The sequence below is a fragment of the Macrobrachium rosenbergii genome, chromosome 30 (assembly GCF_040412425.1).
Source record: "Macrobrachium rosenbergii isolate ZJJX-2024 chromosome 30, ASM4041242v1, whole genome shotgun sequence".
In the NCBI taxonomy this organism is placed as follows: Eukaryota; Metazoa; Arthropoda; class Malacostraca; order Decapoda; family Palaemonidae; genus Macrobrachium; species Macrobrachium rosenbergii.
Window position 1 is genome coordinate 4,222,863 of NC_089770.1, and position 27,364 is coordinate 4,250,226.

At 36.7% G+C, this 27,364-nt stretch overlaps 1 protein-coding gene across 1 annotated transcript; it reads right to left on the bottom strand.

The window, feature by feature from the left end:
- Positions 1–1,725: 1,725 nt before the first annotated feature.
- Positions 1,726–26,700, bottom strand: LOC136854949 (solute carrier family 25 member 16-like). The gene is made up of 8 exons (XM_067131544.1): positions 26,570–26,700; positions 16,317–16,409; positions 15,559–15,692; positions 13,831–14,025; positions 13,411–13,567; positions 11,957–12,098; positions 6,015–6,203; positions 1,726–4,455 (listed from the first exon to the last, which is right to left on the bottom strand). Exons 1-7 carry the CDS (start codon positions 26,616–26,618, stop codon positions 6,020–6,022), a joined length of 954 nt encoding a protein of 317 aa, XP_066987645.1. The 5' UTR covers positions 26,619–26,700; the 3' UTR covers positions 1,726–4,455; positions 6,015–6,019.
- Between the last annotated feature and the right edge of the window lie 664 nt (positions 26,701–27,364).

A 27,364-nucleotide genomic window follows, 5' to 3' on the forward strand; every position in this document is an offset into this window, starting at 1 on the left:
AAGGACATACAGGCTACAGTAAAGGACCAGAGGTCCAGCCAGGAATCTGCCTGTCGTGGTGGCCATGGCTGTTGACTCCAAAGACATCGCTTCCATCTGAGAGGGAGAAAACTTGAAATGAAGCCGACTGAGTGAGAGAATGGGAGCTGAGCGAGACAATGGGAGCCAAGCCTGTCAGATCTGGGGCTACCTGCTTAGTCGGTAAAGCACCCGAGTTGGAAAGGTAGTATTTCCTCGGACAAGCTGGAGGAGACAATGGGAGCCAAGCGTGTCAGATCTGGGGCTACCTGCTTAGTCGGTAAAGCACCCGAGTTGGAAAGGTAGTATTTCCTCTGACAAGCTAGAAGTTGAGAAGTAACTCAATGGACTGGCTTGGATCTAATTGAATGATCTTGCCCAGAAACAAGAGAATTCACCCTGGTCCAAAACCTCATTGGCAAGTTTAGACCACGGCAAACTGATGGGGGAGCAAAGATCTTTTTACAGACCCTATGTGGCCTTGATGTGGAGAACCTGCCTGTGGTACAGCCACGATCCCTTCCCCCAGGTCACTATGCTCCCTGATCAGCTACGTGACCTGCTGGATTGTGGAGATGAATGATTAGCACAATTGGTGCCTATCACCAAAATATCACCAAAATAAGTGTTTACAGAGGCAAAACCACATTCAATAACCATTCCAGCTTGTGCTGATGATAGTTTACATTATATAAAGGGCAATGATTTGAGTTGCCACAGGAACAAATGGAAGTCCTTTCTGGAAACTTTATTGTTCTGAGAGACAGGAAGACAGCTGTCAGTTCTAGGGAATTAATGTGACACCTCTTAAAACTGGCAACTAAACTTTCACTACCTGATGATCCTTCCAATGGTCTCCCCATCTTGTCAAGGAGGCATCTGTGTGTATAACTGCCTGCACACTCAGGAGACAGATCAACCTTTTTGGCAACCACCCTTCCAGGTGTAGGTGGTGATGAACACAAAACCTGTTCTAGGTCTGCAATAGACATCTTGTAAATACTGTATGGTTTGTAGATAAATATGAATACATGCTTAACAATTTTCCTCCCAGCCCGAGAACAAGCCTAAAAGAGTTCAGAGGTCTGTTAGAACTTGTAAATCTGTATGTTTTATAATAAACTAACTAACTAACAATTTTCCAGTCAAAATTCATGTCGGGTATTTTTTCGTTACATACTGAACCCCTCCTTCAGGAATGTGGAGAATAACTTACTTGATAGTTTTCCCTTACAGAAATTGATCATATGAAGAGCCTAATATGCAATCAAAAGAAAATGCTGGGTAAAAACAATATATAAAAAAATGGTTTAAACCAATTTGTCCACAGTTACACTAATAGAAAGAATAATTTAGTTGTTACCAGAGACCTACAAGATCTTACAACACATACTGCTTGCTTGTCACAATCACTTTTGTCCTTCCTTTGACAGCTTTGCCAGACAACATTTCACAGCAAACAAAATGGCACTGTACTTAAGGGTTTATTAAAAAAATTAAACTCATTTAATATTTACACTGTTTCTAAACAACCTGAGGTAGCTGTATTCCCCACAGCTTTCAGCATTTCCTCTTCCCCTCCTCCTTTCATCGTCATCATTACCAGGAAAGACTTTTTCCTTTATGATTTAATTTTTATGAAATTACAGAAGGAATTACAAAAATATGAGGCAATTTATACTTTATAACAAAGTACATACAAAAATGCTCTTTCCATAAATTTTATTTGCATAAATAATTTTTTGTTTTTTCTTTTATACAAAATCCTTTATAAATATTTTCCTCATGTAGTAACAAAAAATAATGACATTTCTCTCCATCGCATCCTAAAATAGAGTAAGCCAAATGTAAGAGATATAACACACTTAACTGGATTAAATTAAGACATGTGACCTTAATGAACACCATTACTTCCAGTGGAAACCTGACTCACATATTCCCTAAAGTCAATACACGGCATTTACACTGAGCTTGGATTTGAAAATTTTTCCCTAATGGCAATGCCTTAAGTGTACCTAATCTTTCTACTAACTGTAATGTGAACTAAACCAGGATATAAACACCTCAAAGTGAGAGAGAGAGAGAGAGAGGACTGTGCCAGATCATATATTATGCTTTTTTTACAGTGTTGTATGCCATTCTTGCAATTATGCTTAATAAGTGTAACACCCACCTCCAAAACTATAATCGAAGCAAAAGTTTATTCCAACACTGAAACTTATATTTACCCATTTAGACACTTGAGTATTAAACTGAGCTGTACAGTATAAAGAACTTGTAAATGCAAAACAAAATTAAACTGCACAGCTTGATTACTGGAAAACAGATGTTAATAAAAGAATATATCTTGCTAATCTCCAGAATGTAAAACCTGTAGAAGGTTCCTGCGAAATACCATGGAACCAACTGCACAATTACTTCCAGGAAATAAAACGTACCCGTACCGTAACATCCAACCACCACAGACCTTAACACGCTTCAAAGGTTTATTACGTTGCTTGCACTGTGGATTGAAAAACTAACGTAATAATAAAATGATAAGATGCATCTCTTCATCAATTTATGATACAAAATTATAAAAATAGATGTTCTCGTGATGTTTTATGTTACTGTACTGCCATCCTTTCTACACTCATTCTGCATTAAAGATAAACCCCTTGGTTGTCTTTTACCAGCTATTCCTTAGCCTGGTGCTCTACTAAGTTTCAATTTGCTAAAATATTTAACCTTTTTGGCACTCAAGTTATCAAATGAACACAGCAACAAATTAAATGCAATTGTAATGTGAATAGTTTTGATGTTGAAAACAATCTCAAACTTTTAACGGTTCAATGAGCAGAATTTCTTACTAAATTTTAGGAGAAAAATCCTCGCGGAATAGTTCCTGTGAATAAAGTTACGATCTGCATTTTTAATGGAGAGCACAAACCTTGTAATACTGAAAGCACACATTCACATAACATTAGACCAGTTATTCAAACAATCCTATGAAATACTTTTCTCAATTACTTGACATGGTAACACTGTACTGTCCAACAGCAACTTTAATCAAAGGACACAGTGTATTCTAAAAATGACAAAAAGACTGAACTAAATATGTTAATATACAATTATGGATACACAAACTCCAATATCAAAATGTAGCCCTCAACTTCAAAATGCTGTACTCTAATATTCCATGTAGAAAAATTACAAAGAAGCTACAATACTATTATTTAAGCACAAAACTATTACAAGCCAAAGTGTCTATGTACTGAATAGCCTCTCTTTCAACAGCATAAATATTTAAAGTACAATTTACTCATTAAAAACATTTCTAAATACAATTTTTATTAAATAAAACTGGTAGAGAGAAACAAAGATTATAGAAAATGTCAGTGATGAAAATAATTCCGGGAATTCTAAGAGAATGCCTATAGTTCTGTGTACACTTACAGCACACAATTTGAAATAAAACCCTGATGTATTTTACAATTTAATCTACTTTTTCATGAAAAGATAGTGAAACAATCTACTTTTTCATGAAAAGATAGTGAAAAGTCTATCAGAATGCTAAGTACTAAATGTGAGAATATATGTACAGATTTTCAGTATTTTTTTTTAAATAAAAGTGTTTCACCAAATGCCTTAATTTGTGCAGTTGGACGGACATCAACAACAACATCAGCAACAAGATTTATCATAATGGTAACAATAATACTGTACTGTAATATTAAACCCTCCTCCTACTACTACTATACTATTACTACTACTACAACAGATGCCGCTACCTCTACAACTAACGCTATATTTACTACTCTTATCACTAAAAATAACACAGTACAATAATAACAATAAATAATACCTAGTTAGAAGCACAAAATTAATCTCTTATTTATGAATTAATTGACTTTGTGCTTCTGGAAGAACACAGAGCAAAGGTGATCATAAATAAGAGCAGACGCCTCCGTTTCTGCAAATTCTGCGAGGATCACAAAGCACATACGTGCACATAAAACCACCAATCTCATGAACATACTTAAAAACAAGATTTTGGACATCAAACTGAATAAAACTGCTACGAGGAGCTGCAATCCTTAATTAAGAAAATGGGAAGTGAGTAAAACATATCTATCTTTTCACCTTTGCTCAAATCAGCTTGAATGAACTTTCTAACTTATGAAAATCATTTGTTCCAAGCCAGAAATACTCTTTTTCTTTGTTGAAAACATACAATATAAAAATTAATCTAAGAGGAAAGTAATATGATATTTTTTGTTTGTAAAAAGATCTAGTGAATTCTGTGTACAATAACTTTATACAGTACTACAGTAGCCAACCTTACAAAAAAGCTTGAATTTTCTTACATGAAGACGTATCAGAAACATAACACCTAGATTTGATGAGTCGATAAGCATGACGAAAATTAACATTAGTACTTCAGCGCATATACAGTACCTGCAAATGGAAATATACATCATTTAGAAGGTATATATTTCTATAAAATCTCTTGAATAATATCAGAGTACCAGAAAAAAATTAGATTCAATAGCAGTAATACATAATTATAGCTACAAAATAATGATCCAACATTTTAATGCATGAATCTATGATAAAATGTAATTCTTTCCATTTCTGTACAGACATCGTCAAACTTGCCAGATGCAAGCATTCCACAGTCAGCAACACTTTACTGTGAGGTATATCTGCTTATAAAACTACACTTCAACTCAAGGGTTAGAGCAATTGTGTGGCTGTCAGCAACAGGGAACATCCTAGCAGTGCTGACACTACACTCAATGGCTCTCTAGTCATAACCCCTTTATGCAGAATTTCCAGTGCTGACATTCATTATTATGAAGTTGCCTGTACTTTCTTGCACGTGCTGGCAAATTCTACACTTCGTGACATGAGCACTGGAGAAATTTACACCTACTTTGTGTTTGAACTTTAGCCCTTCACAACTCCTTAATTTCATGCCCCATTCCATAAGTGAAGGGAACTAACTATAGTGGGCCTTGCACCACACACTGCCAATAGCACTCCAAAGCATCCCTTCAACCTCAGATGCACTGCTTAATGCTTTCTTCTCTCCATCAATTACCTTTAGTCTTGACCCTGCTCAGAATTATCAATAAAACCAGACCTCTCCGAGTAACATGACATTTTATATTTTTTTATGACATTCTTAGCTAATATTTGAGTTCAGATTAAGAAAATTCCACCATTACAAACTGAAATTCTCAACCTTCCAAGCTGGGGTCTGAGGCACATCCAGGTATTCAATTACTGTAATAACAGAGCCTTGAGAACAGGCAGTTCACAATTTTGGATGGGCTGCATTCCCTGTACAGGTTAACACATGTACATGTGTAAAGCTAAGTACTGTCATATATCTATGCACAGTCACATAGATAAAAGATAACAGCCCACAATCAGATATCACGGTACTTAGTGGTGCATAGGCTTGCAAAATCTGCACACGAAAGGTAATGAAATTATTTTCTATTTATCATCTTATTCATTGGTGAATTCTTGCCTTCTTTGAATGACCCCAAACTTTAAACTTGCAAGATATGTTAGAATTCCTTTCATTTCAGCTTTTGTGTTGAGAAATGACAAAGACCTAAACTATAACTATTCAGACAAAAAAAAAAATTGAGGATTCAGTCACAAATTCAAGTTTAAATACTTCTATACAACCTATGACGATGACCATTTTGAAACAGCAGATGATGATCTCTACATCAAACAGCCAATCCTTTATGGCATACTACAAGAATCACACTGCAGAAAACAAATTCTGGAATGACACTGACGAAGTTCACTCTCCTATACTTGCTAGTCGTAAGAAATTATAAAATGATGTCAGTGCAATAAAAACTCTAATGCTCAATTCTTTAACAATGCATATTTCTCTACACAAAGACATCCCCATAAAATGCTATCAATTTGTACAAAATTATGACAACTGCATACTTTCACATTCAACAATCACTTTCTTGTAAACTGCTTACCTTCCCTATCCTGTTTTGATATTCAATCCCGTGTCTAAGCCAAGCAACTGTTTTGTCAATTCATATGTAGAAAATGAGACTGCAACCATTGGAATGGCCCTCATGTAGTTGATGCTCATGCCACGATACAAGCCCCTTGTAACGCCATTTTCTCTGTAGATGAGTCGCAGTGTGTCTACCATACCCATGCTGTTAGAAAGTAATAAAATAAGACACTGTTACAACACTACTATACAAATTAAAAATACAATAAAGGGGTTGGAATATATCCAAATACAAAAAACTCAGGAGCTGATTATATCATTATTAAAATTACAGTACAGATAAAGAATAACAAGGTGAAAGATAACAAAAATTACAAAATTTTTAAAGCCATTTGTATTCCCCAGGTATACAAGCCCGAGCCTATAGGAGTATCCTTCAGCAAAAGCTGGAATAGCCACTGAACTTGGTAACAAGGTAAGCTAACTGGTTATTAAGGGGGGGGGTGAGAATAACTCTCACTCTCCTACTGATACTGGCCAATTTTCCTTCAGCCACAGGGACCAAGCAGGAAGGCTAAGGTAAAGCGGCTAGGTAAGTTTAGCTTTATAAAAGGCTCTGGTTTTTATTCCTGGAGAAAACACGATATGCTTTAAAAAATTTGTTTTTTGATCCTATGGGAATAGAAACCATAGCCTTTTATAGTAAGAGATTTACCTAATAGGATGGAGTTAACCCCTGTCAAGAGCTTGCAACCTAGCACCTATTCTCATTACCCAGAAGCACAGCAAATTTCACCTTTACTCCCACAAAATGAGCAAGACTGATGTGGGTCTATCAATAAGGGGAACATGAAGTGGCCACATGACCAATGCCAAACAATATAGACTGTACTATCAAAAAGTAAACAACTGCAAAGAAACAAGGGTGGCAAGCTACTCATTCAGTCCAATAAGCAAGCTGAGAGAGAGCTGGGAAACACATTTTCTATGTCTGACAGCCAAAAAAAAAGTTGCTACTGTTGGTGGGTGAGTGAGGGGCGTTCCCCCCACCCATCCTTTAACCACCAGCTGACTACCTCATTACCAAGTTCAACAGCCGATCCAGCTCACACCGAGGCAAATCCTTATTATAAAAGGCAATAGTTTTGTATTCCCATAGGAATAAACCTAGTTTATAATTTGCTATTGCTTAGGAATAGTATTTTCTTCTGTGTGACATTAGGAGGAGACAAACATTTATGTTTGTGTGTCAATACAAGAGGGTGAAATACAGAATATTGAAAACCCATGACAAATAACACTGTCCAAGTTCTCTTACAAAATTCTGTACCTAATTATCTATACTGTGCTCTGCTTGCTTGTACACATGACTGCTGTGTTGTATGAAAAGTATAAGTATGAAGTCATCTCAAATTTTTACAGATCACCCACACTGTGTATCAGGATAAGAAACCAACTCTTGAAACAAATCATCTGTAAGTTTGATAAAAATTCATCAACACTTAACTAGAAAAGCATTGCAGTTTTTGACAATGAAAACTTAAAATTTGCAAGCAGCTATCTGTAAAGCCGTGAAGTATTATCACAATGAAATTATACTATACAATAAACCCTCTCAACTGACTATATTGCTATTATATGAGATGTGCATAATATAGGTAACTGTTAGTTTGTAAGTTAATACCATACAACATGAAGCACTAAAATTATAAAACAAATCATCAACTGGTTACGGAAACGTTGTGCAACACCACAACCTTTCTTAAGACTAATAAACAAAGAAAGCATTCAACTCACTCTCTGTATGAGCCAGCATCCAGTACATGGAAGATGGAAAATGAAACAAGAGACATTAAAAGAGCATAGAATGAATAAACATTTCTACTAATGTAAGGAGAAATTTGGTACATGCAAAATCACTACAAAAATAAAAGACAATATAGAAAAAGAACCACAACTTCATGAAAGGCAACTAAAATTCAACTCTTACTATGACATGCTTTGAGAGAACTAAGAGTTATGCTAAAATTTTCTCGGTACATCAAAAGTGTTATTTAATTCTCAACTAAAATAGAATGTCTTATGAGAGCAAAGTTAAATTTTTAAAACTTCTAAATAAAATATAACTATTTTTCAAGAGCTTTCATTATCAGATAATAACAATTATTGGGTTGTCTCTCACAATATTGTAAATACAGTTCTCCATTTTATACAAGGAAAAGTGATACAGAAGGGAAATGTCACAGTATATAAATCATCCTTAACACAACAGTAACTGTCAATGCTTGTAAAATATTCACCATATCTTATATGGCCTTGATCTTCATTTGAAGTGAACAATACTATTCTTAGCTTCATTCAAGGAGGTATATACTGGGACATTTTCATCATTCAAACCACTGGAAACTTTCAGTATTTATACATTTGTATCCTTTCCGTCTTAAACCTTCCTATATTTAAGGCAACCAAGCTAAATTTAATTTTTTAAGTAATTTATATATTCCATAGGTATACATAACCAGAGCCAAAATTTTATATCAGGAGTATCCTTTGGTGCAAGCTGCAAAGGCCGTTAATCTTAGTAACAAGGTAGTTAACTAGTGGAGATGGGGTAACAACTCTCGCCTTCCTCTCTTCACTTCACTTTTTCCTTTGGCTACAGGGACAGAGCAGGGCAGTTGAGCTAAGTACAACCTAAATAAAAGCCTCTGGTTTGTATAACTAGAAAAATTACAACCACTTTAAAAATTTATTTGTTCCAACAGGGATACAACAAATGCCTTTATAATTGGAGACTCGCCCCTTAAGAGGGGCTGGAGGGTAATACCTGCCAGAGTCAGGGGTTGGATTACACAAAATGTCATGCTCCCAGATGCACGTGCAAGCAAGAGAAGCAATGGCTCCTGTGACCTCCTACCACTCTAGTGAATAGGTTGACCAGAGAAGTTGGGTCCTAGGCCTGGGAACCCTGAAACGAAAGGTAACTCAAGTAAGGAACAATTTTTTGAAGAACCATCACATCCCTTATGGGATCTGTCAAAACAGTGGCACCCTTGTTAAAAGAGGAACAGGGGCAATAAATTCTAAACTACTCAGAACAGGTGCTCGTACGCGCTGAACCCTATTTCAATTGATTCCAACATGTACTCCAGCCTGGATGCTACTCTCCTACCAAGAGGAAGAGAGAGTGAAAGAAGTTTTCCTAGGCTTCTTACGCAAGGCCATGGACTTCCCCTTTTTCTTCCTCCTGCCCAGAGGATGAGAGTCTAGGGACCTCATACTTGCCTTCAACTCCCAAGAACTGGTCAAGGCTGGAAAGGCAGAAGTCACAACAACTACAGCAGACAAGGTGGCCCTGGGAACTGCGGCAGCAGCAGCAGACACATCAGTGATTGGTTCTTCATTCTTCCTTCCTCCCATTGAGCCTTGGAGGGCAACAAGCAGTGGACTACTGGAAAGACTAAGTTTAAGCCAGATTTTATGTAGATACTAAAAGGAAGACATCTCCCTACTGGCCTCTTCATCCTCAAACAAGGGATGAACAGGAGCTGGAAGGATTCGAGAGTGTCACCAAAGGAGAGCTGCGCCCCCGAGGAACCTGGAGAAATCTTTCTCACTCACTTCCTCCTCCTGCAATACTTCTACAACTGAGAAGCAGGCTGAGCAGCACATAATTCACAGAGCAAAAACTAGAATATTCACTGCCCCTACAATAAGCACAGAACTCACGTGGGTTTACCTATCTAGGAAAATTGAAGCAATCACACAGTCACCCATGGCCCCCACACTGGTGCTGGTCACGTTTTGTACCCATCTAGAGGAAAAACAAAACCACCAGACACAAGAAAAGGCAAAATAAATGCACAGGGCACAAAAAGGAAGTGACAGAAAACAATGGTGGTGACCTACTCACCCACATCCAAGAATCCACCAAGAAGAGGGAGCAGAAACATTCTCTGATGGCGGCAACCAAAGAAAGAGAGTGCCGAGCAGGAGGAAAGTGAGGGGTCACCCCCTCTCACCCACATCTCCACCAGTTAAATACCTTATAAAAATTCAGCAGCCATTTCAGCTTGTCCTGAGATATTCTCCCAATATAAAAGGCAATGACTGTACCTCCATAGGAACAACTAATACTTAAGCCTCTTTCCAAAGCGTCACTTTTGACAAGTTCACTACCTTCATACTTTGTATCCATCTTAAAATCACTTATTGTTCATGCAAAACCTGATAAGGTGAACTAATTGAAGGACAACTTTATGAAAATGAAGCCCAAGCCTTGCAGCTCTAAAGGGAACTATAGTAACACCAGGCCCAACCAAATTCAGTAAACAGCACAAAAAGACATAAATAATCATTGTCAACATAAAAATTATGAAATGACTATCAATCACTGCCCTTTTACAAATTCACCGCAAGAATAATTCATAATTCAGTGTTCATTATAGTACAAAGTATACAAGAAGCTCGACTTATTCAACAGTAGCATAAAGTCATATGAGAACTTCTCTATGGCAAACTACTGTACTTACTTATATTAATCAGTGCCATTAATAGACATATGATGAAAGTGATGGAACAAATTAGTTAAAAGATATAAAGTATTTGGAAAAATTCCTTTTGCATGCGAGTTTGAATAGGATACTACTCAGCTATTTTCTATATTTCCTTCAGCTATAACTGATAGATGAAAAATAAATGGGTGGCAATCCAATTTTCATTTTTCAAAAATAAATAACTGACTATGGAATAAATATCTGATTTATGTTGATAAAAAATAAAGACAAAGGTGAAATGCATTAACTCTTTCGACATGGTTTTGTAATCGACTGACTACACGAAAAAGTGAGCTTAAACAAAATATATCTATCTACAAAAGCATTCCTAACTGCAATTAAAAAAGCCAGATACTGTGCAACCAAGCAAAAGCTACAGCTACCGCAGACATGCTCTCAAATTCATAAAAGAACATTTTTATGTTTTCCAGTAAAAATTAGAAGTTTTTGAAAATTTCACTTATCAGGTCAGTGCAGAACATTAAAGGAACTTTTGGCTTTTAATGACATATTCTATGAGGGAAGGGATCACACCCAAATTTTATATCTAAAATGAAATCCCTCAAACAAAAATACGGTGTTTACTTCTTGGCTCTCAGCTCAGCTGGGAATTGTACCTTTTTTGGTGGCATAATCTGGCATTAGCTTCCTCTAAAAAAACTAATTTGTCCCTGCCTCAGCAAGAAATATTTATGCTCCTTTTTTACAATCCCTTTGAGTTCATATAGTAAAAGATCAAGTATTACATGTACAAACTGTGTATTGTACATGTACTGTATGCCCCTACCTTTTAGGGCATCATGAAGATGCAGAAGCTGTGTTGTACCTAGCTACCATTACCTAACTCAAAATGCAGAAACTACTTTTACCAAATTGTAAGTCACCATAACTTCCACCAACCTAACCTAGGGTGTGACACCCTATCTGACCAGGGAAGTCTTTAGCCCATGGGCCCTATTAAGGCTCGTATAACTATAGCCTTTATGTCTCCAAAGACATTCAATTCCACAGAGTCTAACCAAGAATCATCTATTAGATACAGCAGACTCTAACATATATATCATCCAAATAAAAAAGCACATTGCAATGTTAAGTAACAGAAGGTTATGGATGATTTGATTGCCGTCCCACCTACAGAAAATAAGAATAAAATTTTTCATATGGTAATAAAAGTTATTTGGATAGTTACCTACCTACTGCTAAAGATAACTTATATCTCCTTGCTTATCAGCACAGGGATTTAAGCTATCTTTAACACTAAGTCATCCCAAGTAATACACTGTAATGTTTCTGGTTGGACATGACATTACTATGTCTTCTTGCCTAATGTAACAAATTCTTCACATACACAACTTGACTAACCATTCTAATGACCAAAGAATACAACATACTTCTTACTTACCCAAACTTTCTCGTCTCTTCAGTCATCCATGCAAGCTGCATTCTTCTACGAGTAACATCAAATGGATAAGAAAAGGTTTGTGCAACAGCTCCTGCTAGACCACCACAGAAAAGCTTTGCTGGGATTAAAAGCACTAACCCCCCTGGAAAAGTCATATTTTTCAAAATACAGTGAATGATAACATAAAAGATAAATGCCACATAATCAGCTGCAATACAAGTGCATCCATTTAAAGGACATTTAACATATTTTAAAGTTTACTATAAGACAAAATACTTCATTTGGTAAAATTCTGCTCCAAATTTCATGCAAACTAACAAGACAAAACAAAAATAAAGCATTAAAAGTATCTTGATAAGAAAAATCAATTTTAAAAGTAATCTGTATTTTTCCTAGGTATGTAAACCAGAGTGCGAGCTGGATTAGTCTCTGAACTTCGTAACAAGGCTATTAAGTGGTGGTTATGGAGGGTGAGTAGGGCGCAAAAGGAGAGGAACAAGTTCACCTCAGGAGACATCTGACCTAACCAGTCATCCAAGTAATGCCACAAGCATATACCAGTTGAGAAACTTTCAAATATCCTGATGAATGGGATTTGCAAGTACACATTCTTCAGGTCAAAGAAAAAAGCATGAAGTTTCCCCTTTCTGATGGATTCCAGTCTTAAGTGCAATTTTCATCTTGAAATAAGTCTGCAGAGAGAGAGAGAGAGAGAGAGAGAGAGAGAGAGAGAGAGAGAGAGAGAGAGAGAGAGAGAGAGAGAGAGAGAGAGAATCAACGACCTGCAATCACCTGTCACTTTCTCCAACAAGAAGAGGTACCTGTAAAACCTTGGACACACTCCTCAGTGGCCAAAAAAATTTACTAGTGATGTAAGAAGAGTGAAGGGTTTTCCCCCAACTCACCCACCAATTAACCTTGTTATCAAGTTAAATGACCACTCCAGCTCCCACTGAGGAAATAATTACATAAGAGGCGATGGTCTTTATTTCTGTAGGAACAATCAGAATTTGTATCTCACACTACTCTCATAATGTAACGTCTTATTCAGAACACACAATTTGACATCATAAAATCATCATAATCATTCTCAGCACTATCAATTACTAGAGGCGTTAGCATTTTGACACCATCAGGCTGCCTCTTGGAAAAACGAAAATTAGATCCAGATACAGTAAATACATACAGGCTACTTATTGTCAGATAGCACCATAAACTTAAAACATTAGCTCTTGCATATGATTATACTCCAGAGGTAAGTAGTTGACCTAACTTCTGGTATACCGCCCTAACTACGTAATCAACTTAGCCCTAAATCTCCACTTGCCCTGTAATGTCCTCCGGACTTCCAATTGAAGACACTTTTCTATTTACTTTTAATATTTATAATAGCACAAAAAAATTAAGGTAATTGATTTCTCATTAGTGCACCTATTCTACACTGACATACATACCTGTATTCTTCTCACATGGTCTACAAGTATATTCAGGTAAATGTTTCATGCACATATATTTCAGATTTTCAAAGGAATAAAAGCTAAGGCCTGCATATGGAATCATCCCACAGATGGTAGCACAGAATCCACGGTACAAAGCTCGAGTGCCACCTTCCTGGAACACAAAATCTTATATTTCAATCATATACACAAATTGGTTTTATCAAGTTAATTTTCACGCTCAAAAAATACAATATATGACTATCTCTTTCTTAATAAATCTCAAATTACAACCTAAGTACAGTACAACAATTCAAAAATACCTAAAGATAATTTCCAAGGCCCACTTGTTACAATTTGTTGAGTACAATATCTTAATCTTTAAAGGACAAAATCACAAAACCCATAACATACAAACTAAAAATAACTCTAACTTACAGTCTGGAAAATTGTTACAGCTGCATTGACAATGCCCGTGTACATATGCTCTCCTTCTACTTGGAATGCTAATCTGGCACGTATTGTGTCGAGAGGATACGTTAGAAAAACAGCCGTCACTCCTGCCAATGACCCTGCTATGGCGGAGGTCGATTTGCTGAAATATTCATTGTGGCCCCATACATTATTTAATAACTGCAATTTAAAGAAAATCCTCACATTATTTGTCGATAGTTTTTCATCAGTTTAGTTCTGCAATGCAAAATAAACATAATTCAGGTGAAAACTAGGAGTTCCTCGAAACGAATATAATTACTTAAGATTCTTTATGCTGATGCCAACTGTTTTTGTCATAATTATAGAATGACTACTGTACCTTTCTAATATTTTAAAATGAAGCATGGGAACAAGGTGTTTTCTGATTGGTTAGGCTCTAGGTGAGTCTGATTGTGGGAAGTAATACACAATCCTCCTTTTCAGCATGTTCTGTTTTGTCATAGCTATTTAACATTCATAAGGATTACTCATATTTCACTACGTTTTTCTGGTGATAATATAATGCCTGCTGTTGTGATAATATTATCCAAATGTCTCATTGCAGAATTGAATTACAGCCACAAAATGGTTTCAAAGACCAAGAAAATATTTTATAATCACCCTAAAAATGAAAACTAATATTATTAATAAAATTACAACCACTATATTCTTAAAATAAATCTCAGGTATTTGCTGCATATCCTCAAGGACAAAGGTTACGTTTTTATCGGCCTATTCCACCAACACAGGAAGGTTATCTTTGCTGAGGTAATCAGAAATATACAAACTAAAACCATACATAGTCTCAAGGCTCAATTCCCTTATCAGCAGATTACGGTAGACAGATTGACAGATGAGTAGCAACTGAAGTGTTGTACATATTATACTGGTATATTTGCTCTTCTCAAATTAGTTTTTTTTCCTTTTTTATAACATCTATATTGTATTGATTTTAATCTTTATTCTATTATTAGTTTTTCCTGTTGGGATTTCATGTTCATGCTGTGCTTTAACAATGTGTAACTGGATTACATTATCAATTCCATATTTCTGAGTTGCCCTATTGCAGTGTTTAGCTTTCCTTTATGTAAAAATAAATTGTAGGCCATTATCTGTAGGCCAATTTTACCCCAGAGGATCACTCAACTATAAAAATATTTACTTAATACTGTTATTATTATTATTATTATTATTATTATTATTATTATTATTATTTACAGTACTTCATTACGAATATTTGTTTTTCTTAGATTTATTTCAAGTTCCATCTCTCTGGACGTAAGATGTTTCTACTGAACAGGGTTTGTAAATTTTGTTGTTTTGCCGATTACCATGGCATCATCTGTTTATTTCAGTTCTAAACTTTCTCTTCCAATTAAAAAATCCATGGCTTTACCTTTGCAAAATGCAAAGGTAAGGACACATTAAACAGCAGCACCACTGTTTACAGAAAATGAATCTGACAACTAAATTTGCATCTTCTTACTTCCCTGATTATTTTAGGTAGCTTTGCATGTAAATATTATACCATCATAATGCATGACCTCCAATAATAATGGTCTGTGGACCTGTCAAATGCCTTATTGTAATCAACATAAGCCATCAAAAGTTGACATTTAAATTTTTCTTAGAAAATAGGCTCTGTCAAGATTTTGACACCACGACAAGTAACAATACGGTAATAATTCTTACCTTTTTATAAAGTTCAAAAGCAGTGAACTGCGTTGATGCGTACGGAAATATTCTAACCATTTGTGCTCCATTGCCTTTGTACAACGCCCAAAATCTTTCCTTGGCCACTATATTTCGAAGACCACTGAACACACCTGAAAAAAATGACATTCATTATTTCAATATACAAATTATAATGCTGTAGAACAGCAGTTGTTTACCAATGTTATCATTGATGGTGCATTATCTAATTCTACTGTGGTTCAAAGGAAGCAGTACTGCATATTCTTATCAAATTTACCTTATGCTTGACAAGGACAATACAGTATATAAAAACGTTTGGAGCAGTATGGCTGCAGCTCCAAGAACCAGTGAAAATATGCCAAAACAAAGGAGCAACAAGCCCAAACATCTTTCAATTCAGGACCAGAAAAGCACATCAGAGAGATTTTAAAATAATTTTCTTGGAATGCATGACCTTATTCTCATTCCAATGTTTTTCTTACTTCCAATATTTTCTTTATTTTCCAAGAGATAATGAAAGTCTAAAAATATATGAAATTGAGAGATATGGTAATCCAGTGGCTTCTGAAACCTAGGTATGTACTTATTTAAAACAGCATTCTCTGTTTTGGTATTTATGGAGCGCTACCTGCAGTCAGACTTGAAATTCAAACTTGTTTTGAAAATAAAAGACGACATTCAAATTGAAGACGAAACATTTCCCAAGAGACCAAGATGTTACGTAAAGAGAATGAGGAATGAGAGCATGCACTTACCATCATGCTTATAATGTTTATTGTGCGCCTGCAACAGAATTTTTATACGGTCCAACGGTGCCACTGTTGTCTTTGCGCACATCCCAGCAACCCCTGCAATAAAATGAAAAGGATACCACTTTGTATAAAACACAGATATAGGCCTATGTACTGCTCTAAAATGGAAAACTGCAGTATCAGCAAAATTTTCGAAATTGAGGTATGAATGTCTGATCGAGTGTAATGCTTTTATTTCATATCCATTCAACGGCACTATATTCACATTTTAAACAAAAACATGATAAAATTATCCATTCAACGGTACTGTATTCACATTTTAAACAAAAACATGATAAAATAACGAACTAAGATAAAGATACAGGAAAAGGTTCACAATTATCTTTTCACCAGATTAAACCTCTCCTTCCAGTAACTTGGAGCACAGCTGCTAATTCAAGAACGAAATATTAAAAAAACTCTTTAATGTATCGAGGATTATTCATTGGACTTGTTCAGTGGCGCTGCAATCCAGATAGCAGTAACAAATGCAATATTATGATAGCTGTTTTTAATCTTCAAATGTCCATTTATTAAAAAAAAAAAGGTGATAAAGAGTCAATAAAACAAAATTGGTGAGAGAGAGAGAGAGAGAGAGAGAGAGAGAGAGAGAGAGAGAGAGAGAGAGAGAGAGAGAGAGAGAGAGAGAGAGAGCAAAACAAACGATGCTTTATGGCTTGATATAAAGCATGTCATTATACGTATAATCAAGGATGTTTGTCACACAAAAATTAGACGCCACACACACTATTCACTGTTATAACACTAACGTTTAAAGTTTATAGGGTAGCTAATACGCAGGTCTGAGACTACAATCTTAACAGACATATAAAAAAAAGGGGTACTTATCTGTCAATGTCGTAAACTACATATAAAATGCAATACAATACAATAAATGACATAATTTCCGACAAGACATATGTGTCAACAAGAGATCTTTTAGGCTTAAACCAAACGTGTAAAATAATCCAGATGTCCAGTTGTTATTCAACCGGGCTGGATCGTGTAGGCCTATATCTGGTTAAGCAACGACAAGATCACGAACGAAACTGAACCACAATGTAACAAAGCCTTATTCAAGGAAACTATAAAATATATGAGAAAAAAAACGCTCCAAATGGGTCAAAATAGACTTCCAAAATGAACACTGAAGATGATGTTCTGGCAGATAAACCTATCCATCTTCTGTTTCAGCTTCCAAGAGATCAATTCAAACCTGAATATGGATCGTTTTCCGGTCTTTGTTACATAATACATATTCGCAAAGTAAGAAAGGTGGAATATGCACAGTGCACTAGAATTTTAGTCATCCAAGCGTAACATGTTCGTGAGGTGGTGTTAAGGAAATGTCAGCAACGTACAATAACCTTCGACTTTTCACACACACAAAAAAGACTTATGTAAAGAAGATTGGTATGGTTGTGCAGCGTATTGTAAGCGTGCCAGTCTGCGAGAGAGAGAGAGAGAGAGAGAGAGAGAGAGAGAGAGAGAGAGAGAGAGAGAGAGCGTTATGCAATGATAACGTACAACCATCTCTCTCGAGTCACGAATCTCAGAACAATTATCAATTTACTGATACGTAGAATATTGGTTTTAACCAATATTTCCAGGAAAATACATTAATGAGATATCTCTCTCTCTCTCTCTCTCTCTCTCTCTCTCTCTCGCAAAATTATGATCGTCAAAACCGAAGGAGCAATCGGCGCCAGAATTGCACCAACGTTCCCGCCCTTTATGAAAAGTACTAGACTTATAACCCGCCCCACGTATAATTAGACAGCCATTGTTCTTTCTAAAATAAGATTCTTTTGACAAAGGCGTCCGCTTTTAGATGCAGATGAATGGCTAGAATGACTTTCATGCTGACGAGCGTATTTCTCTACATACCAAATGCTAAAACAAAGAAGCTATTGCACGGTCTAAAACGGAATGCAATATGAACATCTGTTGAAGATCACTTTTTTAATTTTTAAAATTCGAATGGGAAAAATGCAACACCAATTCTTCCTCAAATTGATATATATAAATCTGCAGACTAACAAATTTTTTATAAGAATTCACACCAAAGTTGGTGTTGACGTCTCCAGATTCAATATTTTATTTTAAAACGGACATTTTTTTATCACTAATGTCCACACACACACACACACACACACACACACAGTATAGATAGCCTATATAACATATTTCACGTCAGAAGAAAATTATCTGCAGAAAGTCCTCGCATTTCCCCGAGAACAGTACTGACTAATATCTTGTAAATTCTCTGAACAATATGCAACTGATACATTTATAGGCATGTGTTTTTGGTAACCTTTCCCAATAAAAAAAACGACAACACACTAGACCACAATGGAGTTACACAGCAAAATATGCTTATAACCAGAATGTAATCATGGAGCTATCACCTTGACCATGCGTGTTTAAAGGTCGTCCATGTTCTCAGAAACAGGGATCAAGTGTATACATAAATAAATACCTGTTGATGTACATTCTACGCGAAACTTTTCAACTTTGGCACGTAGCTTTCCTTTTTTTAAACGAGTACTAAATGCATTTCCAAGGTTTTGCTAACAATGGCATTTTTTTATGTGAATGTGATTACGTATGTGAACAGAAGGTTTAATTCCTTTATTCGATCATTAAGAGCTCTAAAGGAAATTACAGCCTTATGGTTATGCAGTTCCCGAAGACCTTTTTTGACACAGGAAATCCCAGCTGCTTGTTCTACGTGTTTCAGTAAAGCTCTCTCTCTCTCTCTCTCTCTCTCTCTCTCTCTCTCAAGGAAACTCTCTCTCTTCTCTTTCTCAATTTCCAGGCCCTTAATACAGGAAACCTGTCTGGTTTTTTCTACTCGTTTCTGTGCTCTCTCTCTCTCTCTCTCTCACGGCAGGGGCGTTAACCTTAGACTCAAGCTTCCTTCGTTTTTATCAAAATTGAGGCCATCTCGAGGTGGGGAGAGACTTTATAATGGTATTCCCTTTCGTTCCAAAGCAGTCACTTTAGGTACCAGCACCTCCGTTGTCCATTGCTGGTCACCCACCAGTGTCTAGACTGCGAGACTAGTCGTGTAGCTGACGTGTTGAAGCCTATAATCTTCAGTGTAAGTGGCTTAAATGTGAAAGAATATATGACAAAACACAGAACGCACGATTAACATTATCGTTCTCGGCAAGGATTTCAAAGATTTCGAATTTCCCGGTCACACAGAAAGGAAAGTTGTCACCTCCAACAAACCAGACGTAGGAGTGTACTTTTAACACAACTGCCAGTACACCACTACGCCGATGTAGAATTTAAATTCATTTTCTATCAAATGTGCATGGGCAGATTTTATCTTCTACTCAGTGACACATATTGCCTTCAAACAACTCACTTTCCACTATGCCAGCACAAAGGACGCATGATATCTTATAAAACATGTGTTATATTGGAATCAATAGCCAACATGATGCAGTGGTGATGGAGGACATTCGTTTTATTTAGACAAGAACAGAAGATGTTTTAATATTGGAAGTGAACACGATGTTAGTAAGAAACCTTTGGGACCATGCAAACACACAAACACACACACACAGTACGGGAATCATTATACCTTGGAAATGACTTAAACCTTACGGAATTACACACACAAATAAGGGCATTTCCCTTTAAATAATAAAAAATTATTTCACAATACATGGCAATCACCAGTGCATGAATCATTGCATGAATGTTGTTGATCTGTTATCCTTAACTACTGCAAGGCAGGAACAAAGTACGATCATGATAAGATAGTGATGACGATATAGGAACAAGTGATTTTTAAATGCTGAACAATAATCCCAAATTGCTTTTTCATTCTCCAGCATTTTAAATGTGGTAATTAAATCATGAACAGTAAACTGAATTGTTATAGAGAGAGAGAGAGAGAGAGAGAGAGAGAGAGAGAGAGAGAGAGAGAGAGAGAGAGAGAGGCTGGCTTGACTGACCTTGGTCGTGTCCACTTCCACTGGGAGTCTACTGGAACTCGAGATATTTCCGATTCCGGTTTATGGGATATAAAAGAAAGTGAAACCGAATAACGGAAATCGTTACACGGTGGTTTAAGTTAAACCTCAAAAAGGGAGAGGAATCCTAACGAAGGAAATACGACCGCATGAGTCTAGTTGATAAGAACTTTCCACTTCATTACAGTGAAAAATTTTCATTGCCAAGATATCATATTTGTCATTTCAAAAATTCAAGAAAACTAACCTTGTTATCATTAATATTCTTTACGTACAAAAATACTTCCATACTAACACGCAAGAAGCATACATCATGGGCCTAAGCACGTGAGCTTACATTCAGTTGAAATTTACAGAAAAGTACCGACCAGCTAAGAGTTTTTATATGACTACCAATAGACCTATTAAAAAATGCTACTAAACCAGCAAAAATTTAAGTTGGTATTACGTATAATTAATCTCCCTTTTAAGGGTTAAATGTGTAAGTTATTTTGACCTTGGGAATGTCCCTTGGTTTAGCCATGGGCAAGCAGCGCGCTTTCACTTGGAAAGTTCCAACAATGATTTTGCCTTTCCCAGTCTACGGGTGTATGTTAAGATTTTCATCTTGGAAGACGAATATTTAGATGCTTCATAATATCCTTTAAACCTAGACTAAACAGAAGTTCTCAATTATATGTATCAAATTTTTTGTCGACTCTTGAATTACATTAGAGTTTTATATATTTTAAATAATAACTAAGCTTGATTTTTTTTACTCGAGATTAAAACATGCCTCTACTTATCAAAGATAACTACTTAATGGCAAAAAAAATTAACTTGATAGAACTTCACCTCTTCTAAAAACCAAAACAAGTGTGGAAAGCGCAGAATGGAATCAGGACTTCGGGACGTTCTGGGAAATCGCCTACATATCAGTAACCGTCATCTGTTACACCCGCTACTACCTGCCATAGTGCAGAACTCCCTACAAACTCGACAGGACTTTTTAGACTTTCTACCGGATGCTGCCATCCTCCGGTATTCTGGTGGCGGTGTCAATTTCATTTTTGGACTGATGCATGATCACTGATATTAAGATCGGTGGACCCAATACCATTCTCAAAGCGAAGACATATCGAACCTCTGGCTTGGCAAGAAGTGAAAGGTTTCTACTGCAGTTAAAGGAATCTATGCTGTATGCAATCTTGATCTGCACATTGTTACTCCATTTGATTAATTTCATTTCGCCATTCTTTAAATGTAACGTTTAATTTTATACTGTATACCACCTTACCGATAAATGTTACCCAGGTATACAGACAAATTAAGGGCCAAGTGTCTAACACCCAGCACAGCCCAATCTACCTGAATATATGAGAACAGTCTTTTAGACCCATTCAAATCAAAATAAAAACCATTTCAACAAGCTTTCTGAACGGGCGAAAGATTCTGTCCTGATACCACAAAGGAATACACTTTTAGTTCTTCAAATCATAACGGGAACATCAACGCAGACCAACGCATCTTTGCCTGTACGATTAGCCGAGCCAACTAAACGGCAGAGCGATTTAGCAACAGATGCTTAGGCCACATTCACATCGTTGAGAGTCTTAGCTTCCCATAAATACTACATTATACAAATATAATGCTGTGTAATATATAAACATAACCCTGGCCTTGTGTCACCATGCGGCCGTGATCGTGTGACAAGCCCACAAGTCAGCAAAACTAGCAAGGCTTGTGAAAAAGACACAAATCCTTTGCAACAATGGACAAGACTACTGTTAAGTGAGGCGTCCTTACACCGAAATATAGGCTTGGTTAAAGACAAACTCTCCCTAAAATGTGGCTGTGTGGTAAAAGAGACTAACAAGGGAAATCATCTTTAAAGGAATTCCCGGCGAGAGTTGATACCTGCGCGCATGGTCTAAGGAAGCCTGCGCGTGCGCGTGTGCGTGTTCTCAAGACATTGCCTTGCGGCGTAATCATACGCCTGGCTGTAAAGGGGTAATTGCCGAGAATAATTTTTCCCTTGTATAAACGGAGGCCAGAGTACGAAAGCTGGAAAAATTTTGCCCGGTACAATTGAAAACACTGCTAGGGGAATGTTGTGCACGTAGAACATCACCTCTTATTTTATTGGTTTATTTATATTTTTATCTTTTATTTATTTATCTTTTTTTCTTTTCAAATTACTGATCTCTTTTTTCCGTATTCATTATTACCTACTGTAACTTCTTTCAAATGAACACCATATTCTTTGGAAGCTTGAATTTCAAAAGTCAGTGGCATGTGTAGCTTAAATATTGTTCCATATGAGTGTGGTTCATCTTAATAATAATAATAATAATAATAATAATAATAATAATAATAATAATAATAATAAACTGTTTGCTGCGTGGCTGACCACGCGGGAGATGACTGGGTTGGTCATCACTTGTTCTGAAGTTTAATGAAGTCTATAAATAAGCGACATAGTTCTCACGACGGAATAGCCAATTGGCGAACAACATGGGAAAACCGTTAAGAATCCAGTGCACGGTGATCCTACACTGATAATTAATTGCGTCAATGTGCGTGAATGAATAATGCCTCGATATTATCTTTCACGCTACACCGGTTCCGAGGCTGGATCGTCTTGCTTGAAGTGGGCGAGTGTGTGAACAGCTCAATACCTTCCCAGAAAAACTTGCAAGAAACTTTCAACTTAACCACAAGAAGTAACTCTGCCCTAAGCTTTCGGGAAAGTAATTTCTCATATCTTTATTCCTGTGGGTCTAGTACAGTCAATTTCAAGAGTCTGCCTATACACAAGCACGCGGAAGTCTGTCAGATTCCAATGAAAATTGGCCTTATCTTTACTTGAGAGTTACAGATGGATATGTGGCCAGGAGGCTGTGCAGTACAGAGTTTGGCTGCCTATATCTGAGACAGTGTTCGCTCCTACACTTCTGCTGGCGAGTCTACCCAACTCCAGATGGGTACCAGCATCTGCTGGGGTCAAGAAAAAGGTCCTGAAGCTAGCAATCTCACTCCTAAAGACTAGATGAGAAGCCAGAAGGCTGTACCCTGTACCCTTTACTGTGCAACCACTGTAAAGGGGAAAAATGTGTATAGTATTGTTTTATACCATATATATATACTGTATGTATATGTGTAGTTTAATCATGAATATGGGGTAGAAATGTACACACAATGCATATATAATGTATATGTACAATACTTGAACATGCAATTACAAATAACGTGCAAACTGGGTACACACAAAAATTGCATCATCTAATAAAGTTGTGAACGCTCCACAAACCTCACTGCATTCTCCGAAATGCATGCGGTCTATCGCTAAATATATGTGACACCACGAATGAATGCAGTCCTGGAGTCTTTTAACTCTTGTAACCGGTACCTCGTGGTGGACAGTTTAGTCTTTAGGCTAAGGCACGTCCCCATAACTAAATAATATAAATACAAATAAATAAAAACGGGAGTTGTGAAGGTTGTCCTGACTTATCTCGATGTTTACTCAGAGGGTAGTTGCACCAATAGATTGGAAAAGACCCACTAGACCCAGTCACACTGGATCTTTGGAGACCGATTGTTGCTGTCGGTCTAGAAAAAAAACTAGTGTGACTGAATGTCGTTACTTCGGAGGAGACAATGACTCAATCAGCTTATCGAATGGTTCGCTGAAATCCGTTATCATTTGTTCAGGGATTGAATCTTTTCTTTGTTATCGGTCTAAGATTTTCATTATAGGTCTTTCTTAAACGAGGATACAGATGTTTTTATTAGTTTTTCGATTAATGCAAGGAGTTGACAACGAGTTTTCTTTTCCTACAGACGGAAGATAGGGAATCGGACTTTCTAGACAATTTTGAAACAAACTTATTATTTAACCTCCATTAACTTTATTTTGTTCCTTCTTATTTCTACCATTTCAGTTGTGTGACCATTTATTAATTCATACTACATTCCCATAAAGTACAAATACATATTTGCATCGCACCCTTCATAAATCAGTTAAACCACAGTCCTAAATATAATCGTTGATTATAGAACAACAATCTCTTCGTTGAAAATTGCATAAACAACTAAAATTATGGTAGTTTAGACAGAGTAGTTGGGTCTTCTACTCACTAAAGATCTGCCCATAACTACTTTCAATTTAACGTATTATCTTGCCTACACGTCACCCTGTACGGAATGTCCGTAGTCCCCTAATTTCAACGGCTTAAGAACGTTAACACAAAACCTCAGGGATTATAACAAAGAACTGTTTATTATATGCTATTCGTTCCGATTACGATAAACCAACGATTGGCATATGAGTCTAAACTACGGCCAAAAATATAATTTATTGCGCGCACGTAGGTTGTAAATGGTATTTAAATATTTTCACATAAAGATCTACTAAACGAGGGTATATATATTATATATGAGTATATGATTATAATCACTTTTGTACGTGATTCATTTATCACATCACCACAGGTGAAAAATAAGAGACGGGGCGTAGGTTCTGACCGGTTTCGACTTTACTGTCAAGCCACTGACTGATATGTATGTGTATGTTCGTCAGTACTGTTTCTGTAGTATAAATATATATTTGTGACTTCTAATGCTACTGTATGTATCAGTCCTTCGTCAATATATATATATATATATATATATATATATATATATATATATATATATATATATATATATATATATATATACTCTAACCTATGGCGGATATTTAGTAAACAAAATCCTTGCACTTTCAGGATCAACAAAATGGTAAGAAATCCAAACCAGATTCGGGCAGTTTCCGCGTTCCAAATGTAACCTTGACCACTTAACCAGTTTTTACAATATCATGAACCCTTTGAATTCTCAATATAAAGGTTGAAAGAAGATTCACTGGCCGGCTACGATAATTCTGTATCGTCGTTTCATGGTGGATTCTCGCCCACAGTCATAACTGTGAGTTTAAAATACATCATTTACTAATGGAAAATGGGGAAAATTGCAACTAGCCAATTGTGATGTTAAAGTTTGGTTGTTAAAACATGGCTTCGGACCAACATGAGACGGAGAGAGAGAAGTGTCTTTAAGCCATAAGCACGGTCCACCTAAACCGCGGCTATGAGATGTGTCAGCCTCTGACATTCGTTGCATTAATCTCAGGCAGCAAATGTTGTGCCTGAGCCATCTGTCAGCGGTAAGTCGAACAGGTAAAACACCCTACGAGATGTCCTCACCTGTCAGAGCTAACAGTAATACCAACGCACTACGTGCGGCGTCCCAATGTTTTTGTTGGTTATCTTACGGTGGCACCGTTGGTCGTGCTTGCACGTAATGTTTTTTTTTTCCTTTGCTTGTATAAATATTACCAATTTCGCTTATTAAAATTCTAGTGTGGATCCTATAAAATGGTTGTATATAACATGTTCAAATCAAGAGGTAATTTTACTTATTGGAATATCAGTGTGAGTCATGATACCGGATGAAATTGGTTAATAAAATATTCAAATAAATGAAGCAATTTCACTTATTAGAATAAGAAACCTAACACCAAGTAAAATCGTTACATATAAGTATTCAATAAAAAACACATTAAGGCACCGCATTAATTAAATGGTAGGCAAACCACAAATGTCAAGTCATACGCATACATGCCTGCATGCATGCAACACCACCGCCAAGCTCGGCATGATTACATCAACGGGACATTGGCAACACTGTCGTGACGGAAGCGGTTACTACTATGTACCGCTAGTTTCCCCATGAAGCGTGAAATATCACTAATTACTATTCCACAAATCAAAAAAACATTCTTCCCCGACTCTCTCGTTCGTTGACCTGCATCTCGGAAGGTTTTTTTAAATTTTAGTGAGGGTAAACGAAGGGATTTAAATGGCGCCCCAGCGCAGGTTGGGGCGAAGAGAACGGCACCTCCATCACTTGAACGTCACGTTCCACTGGCGACGTAAATGACAACGATGCCCAATGCATATAGATGCTTTAAATGACCTTTATCGATCAGGGGAATTGCCCAACGACGACATATTCCCTCAAATACGCCGTGCATCAAATACAATCTTCGTCTCGTTCTAAGGAGGTCGGCAACTCGCTACGCCTTGTTTACTTGCGAATGCTTCGCCTTTAGTCCAGCTAGGACAGTACATTCTCACAAGCCACGCTCACATCACTGTCAAAAATGGCGAGTTTCATACATGATGGTCGCAAAACTGAGGTACTCACCCCCGGCCAACAGAGATTTGCAAATGAAGGAGAATGAGAAGCCGTCCATCTTTCACCCACTACGGTTACTGACTGACTGACTGCTGCGATTACCGTCTCCGGGATAGCCAGGGTTTTCGTAACAGCTGAGCGAGGAGGACTATCGTCTGCCTTCAAGAAGTTCTCTTACTTTACGGTCAAGCATCTTTCTCTCGATGTATTCATGCATTTACGTTTGGCTGTGACTGTTTTTTGAATAAGTTACGAATGCAGTATTTTCTGAAAGCTTATTCTTAGCTTTCCACACTTTATAAAACACTATTTGAACGTTGCAACCGTATATTTCGAGCGTTTCCTTCTGTGGCCCTGTTCACTGGTAAAATATGGGGCACAGGAGGTGCTCTAAATATATGGTTGCAACGTTCAAATAGTGTTTTATGGGCCTTTTATCTTAATATTATACTGTCGTATTACAGTAAAAGACAGTCATATATAAATTACAAAAGTATGTACGGTATTTTGATTATAAGCTGAAGCCAGGAAAAGTTTGAGAAGTACTTTCGTGTAATTAAAACACTTTTTTTTTGCCCCTGATGTGTTAATAAACACGAAAGAAATTGGTACGCTGTTGTTTCTTTTCAATCCTTTCCTGTGGTTGCTAATATATATATATATATATATATATATATATATATATATATATATATATATATATATATATATATAATATATAAATAACATCACACATTACCACAGGTGAAAAAATAATAAGACGGGTGTAGGTCCTGACCGGTTTCGACTTTATTTCCAAACCGT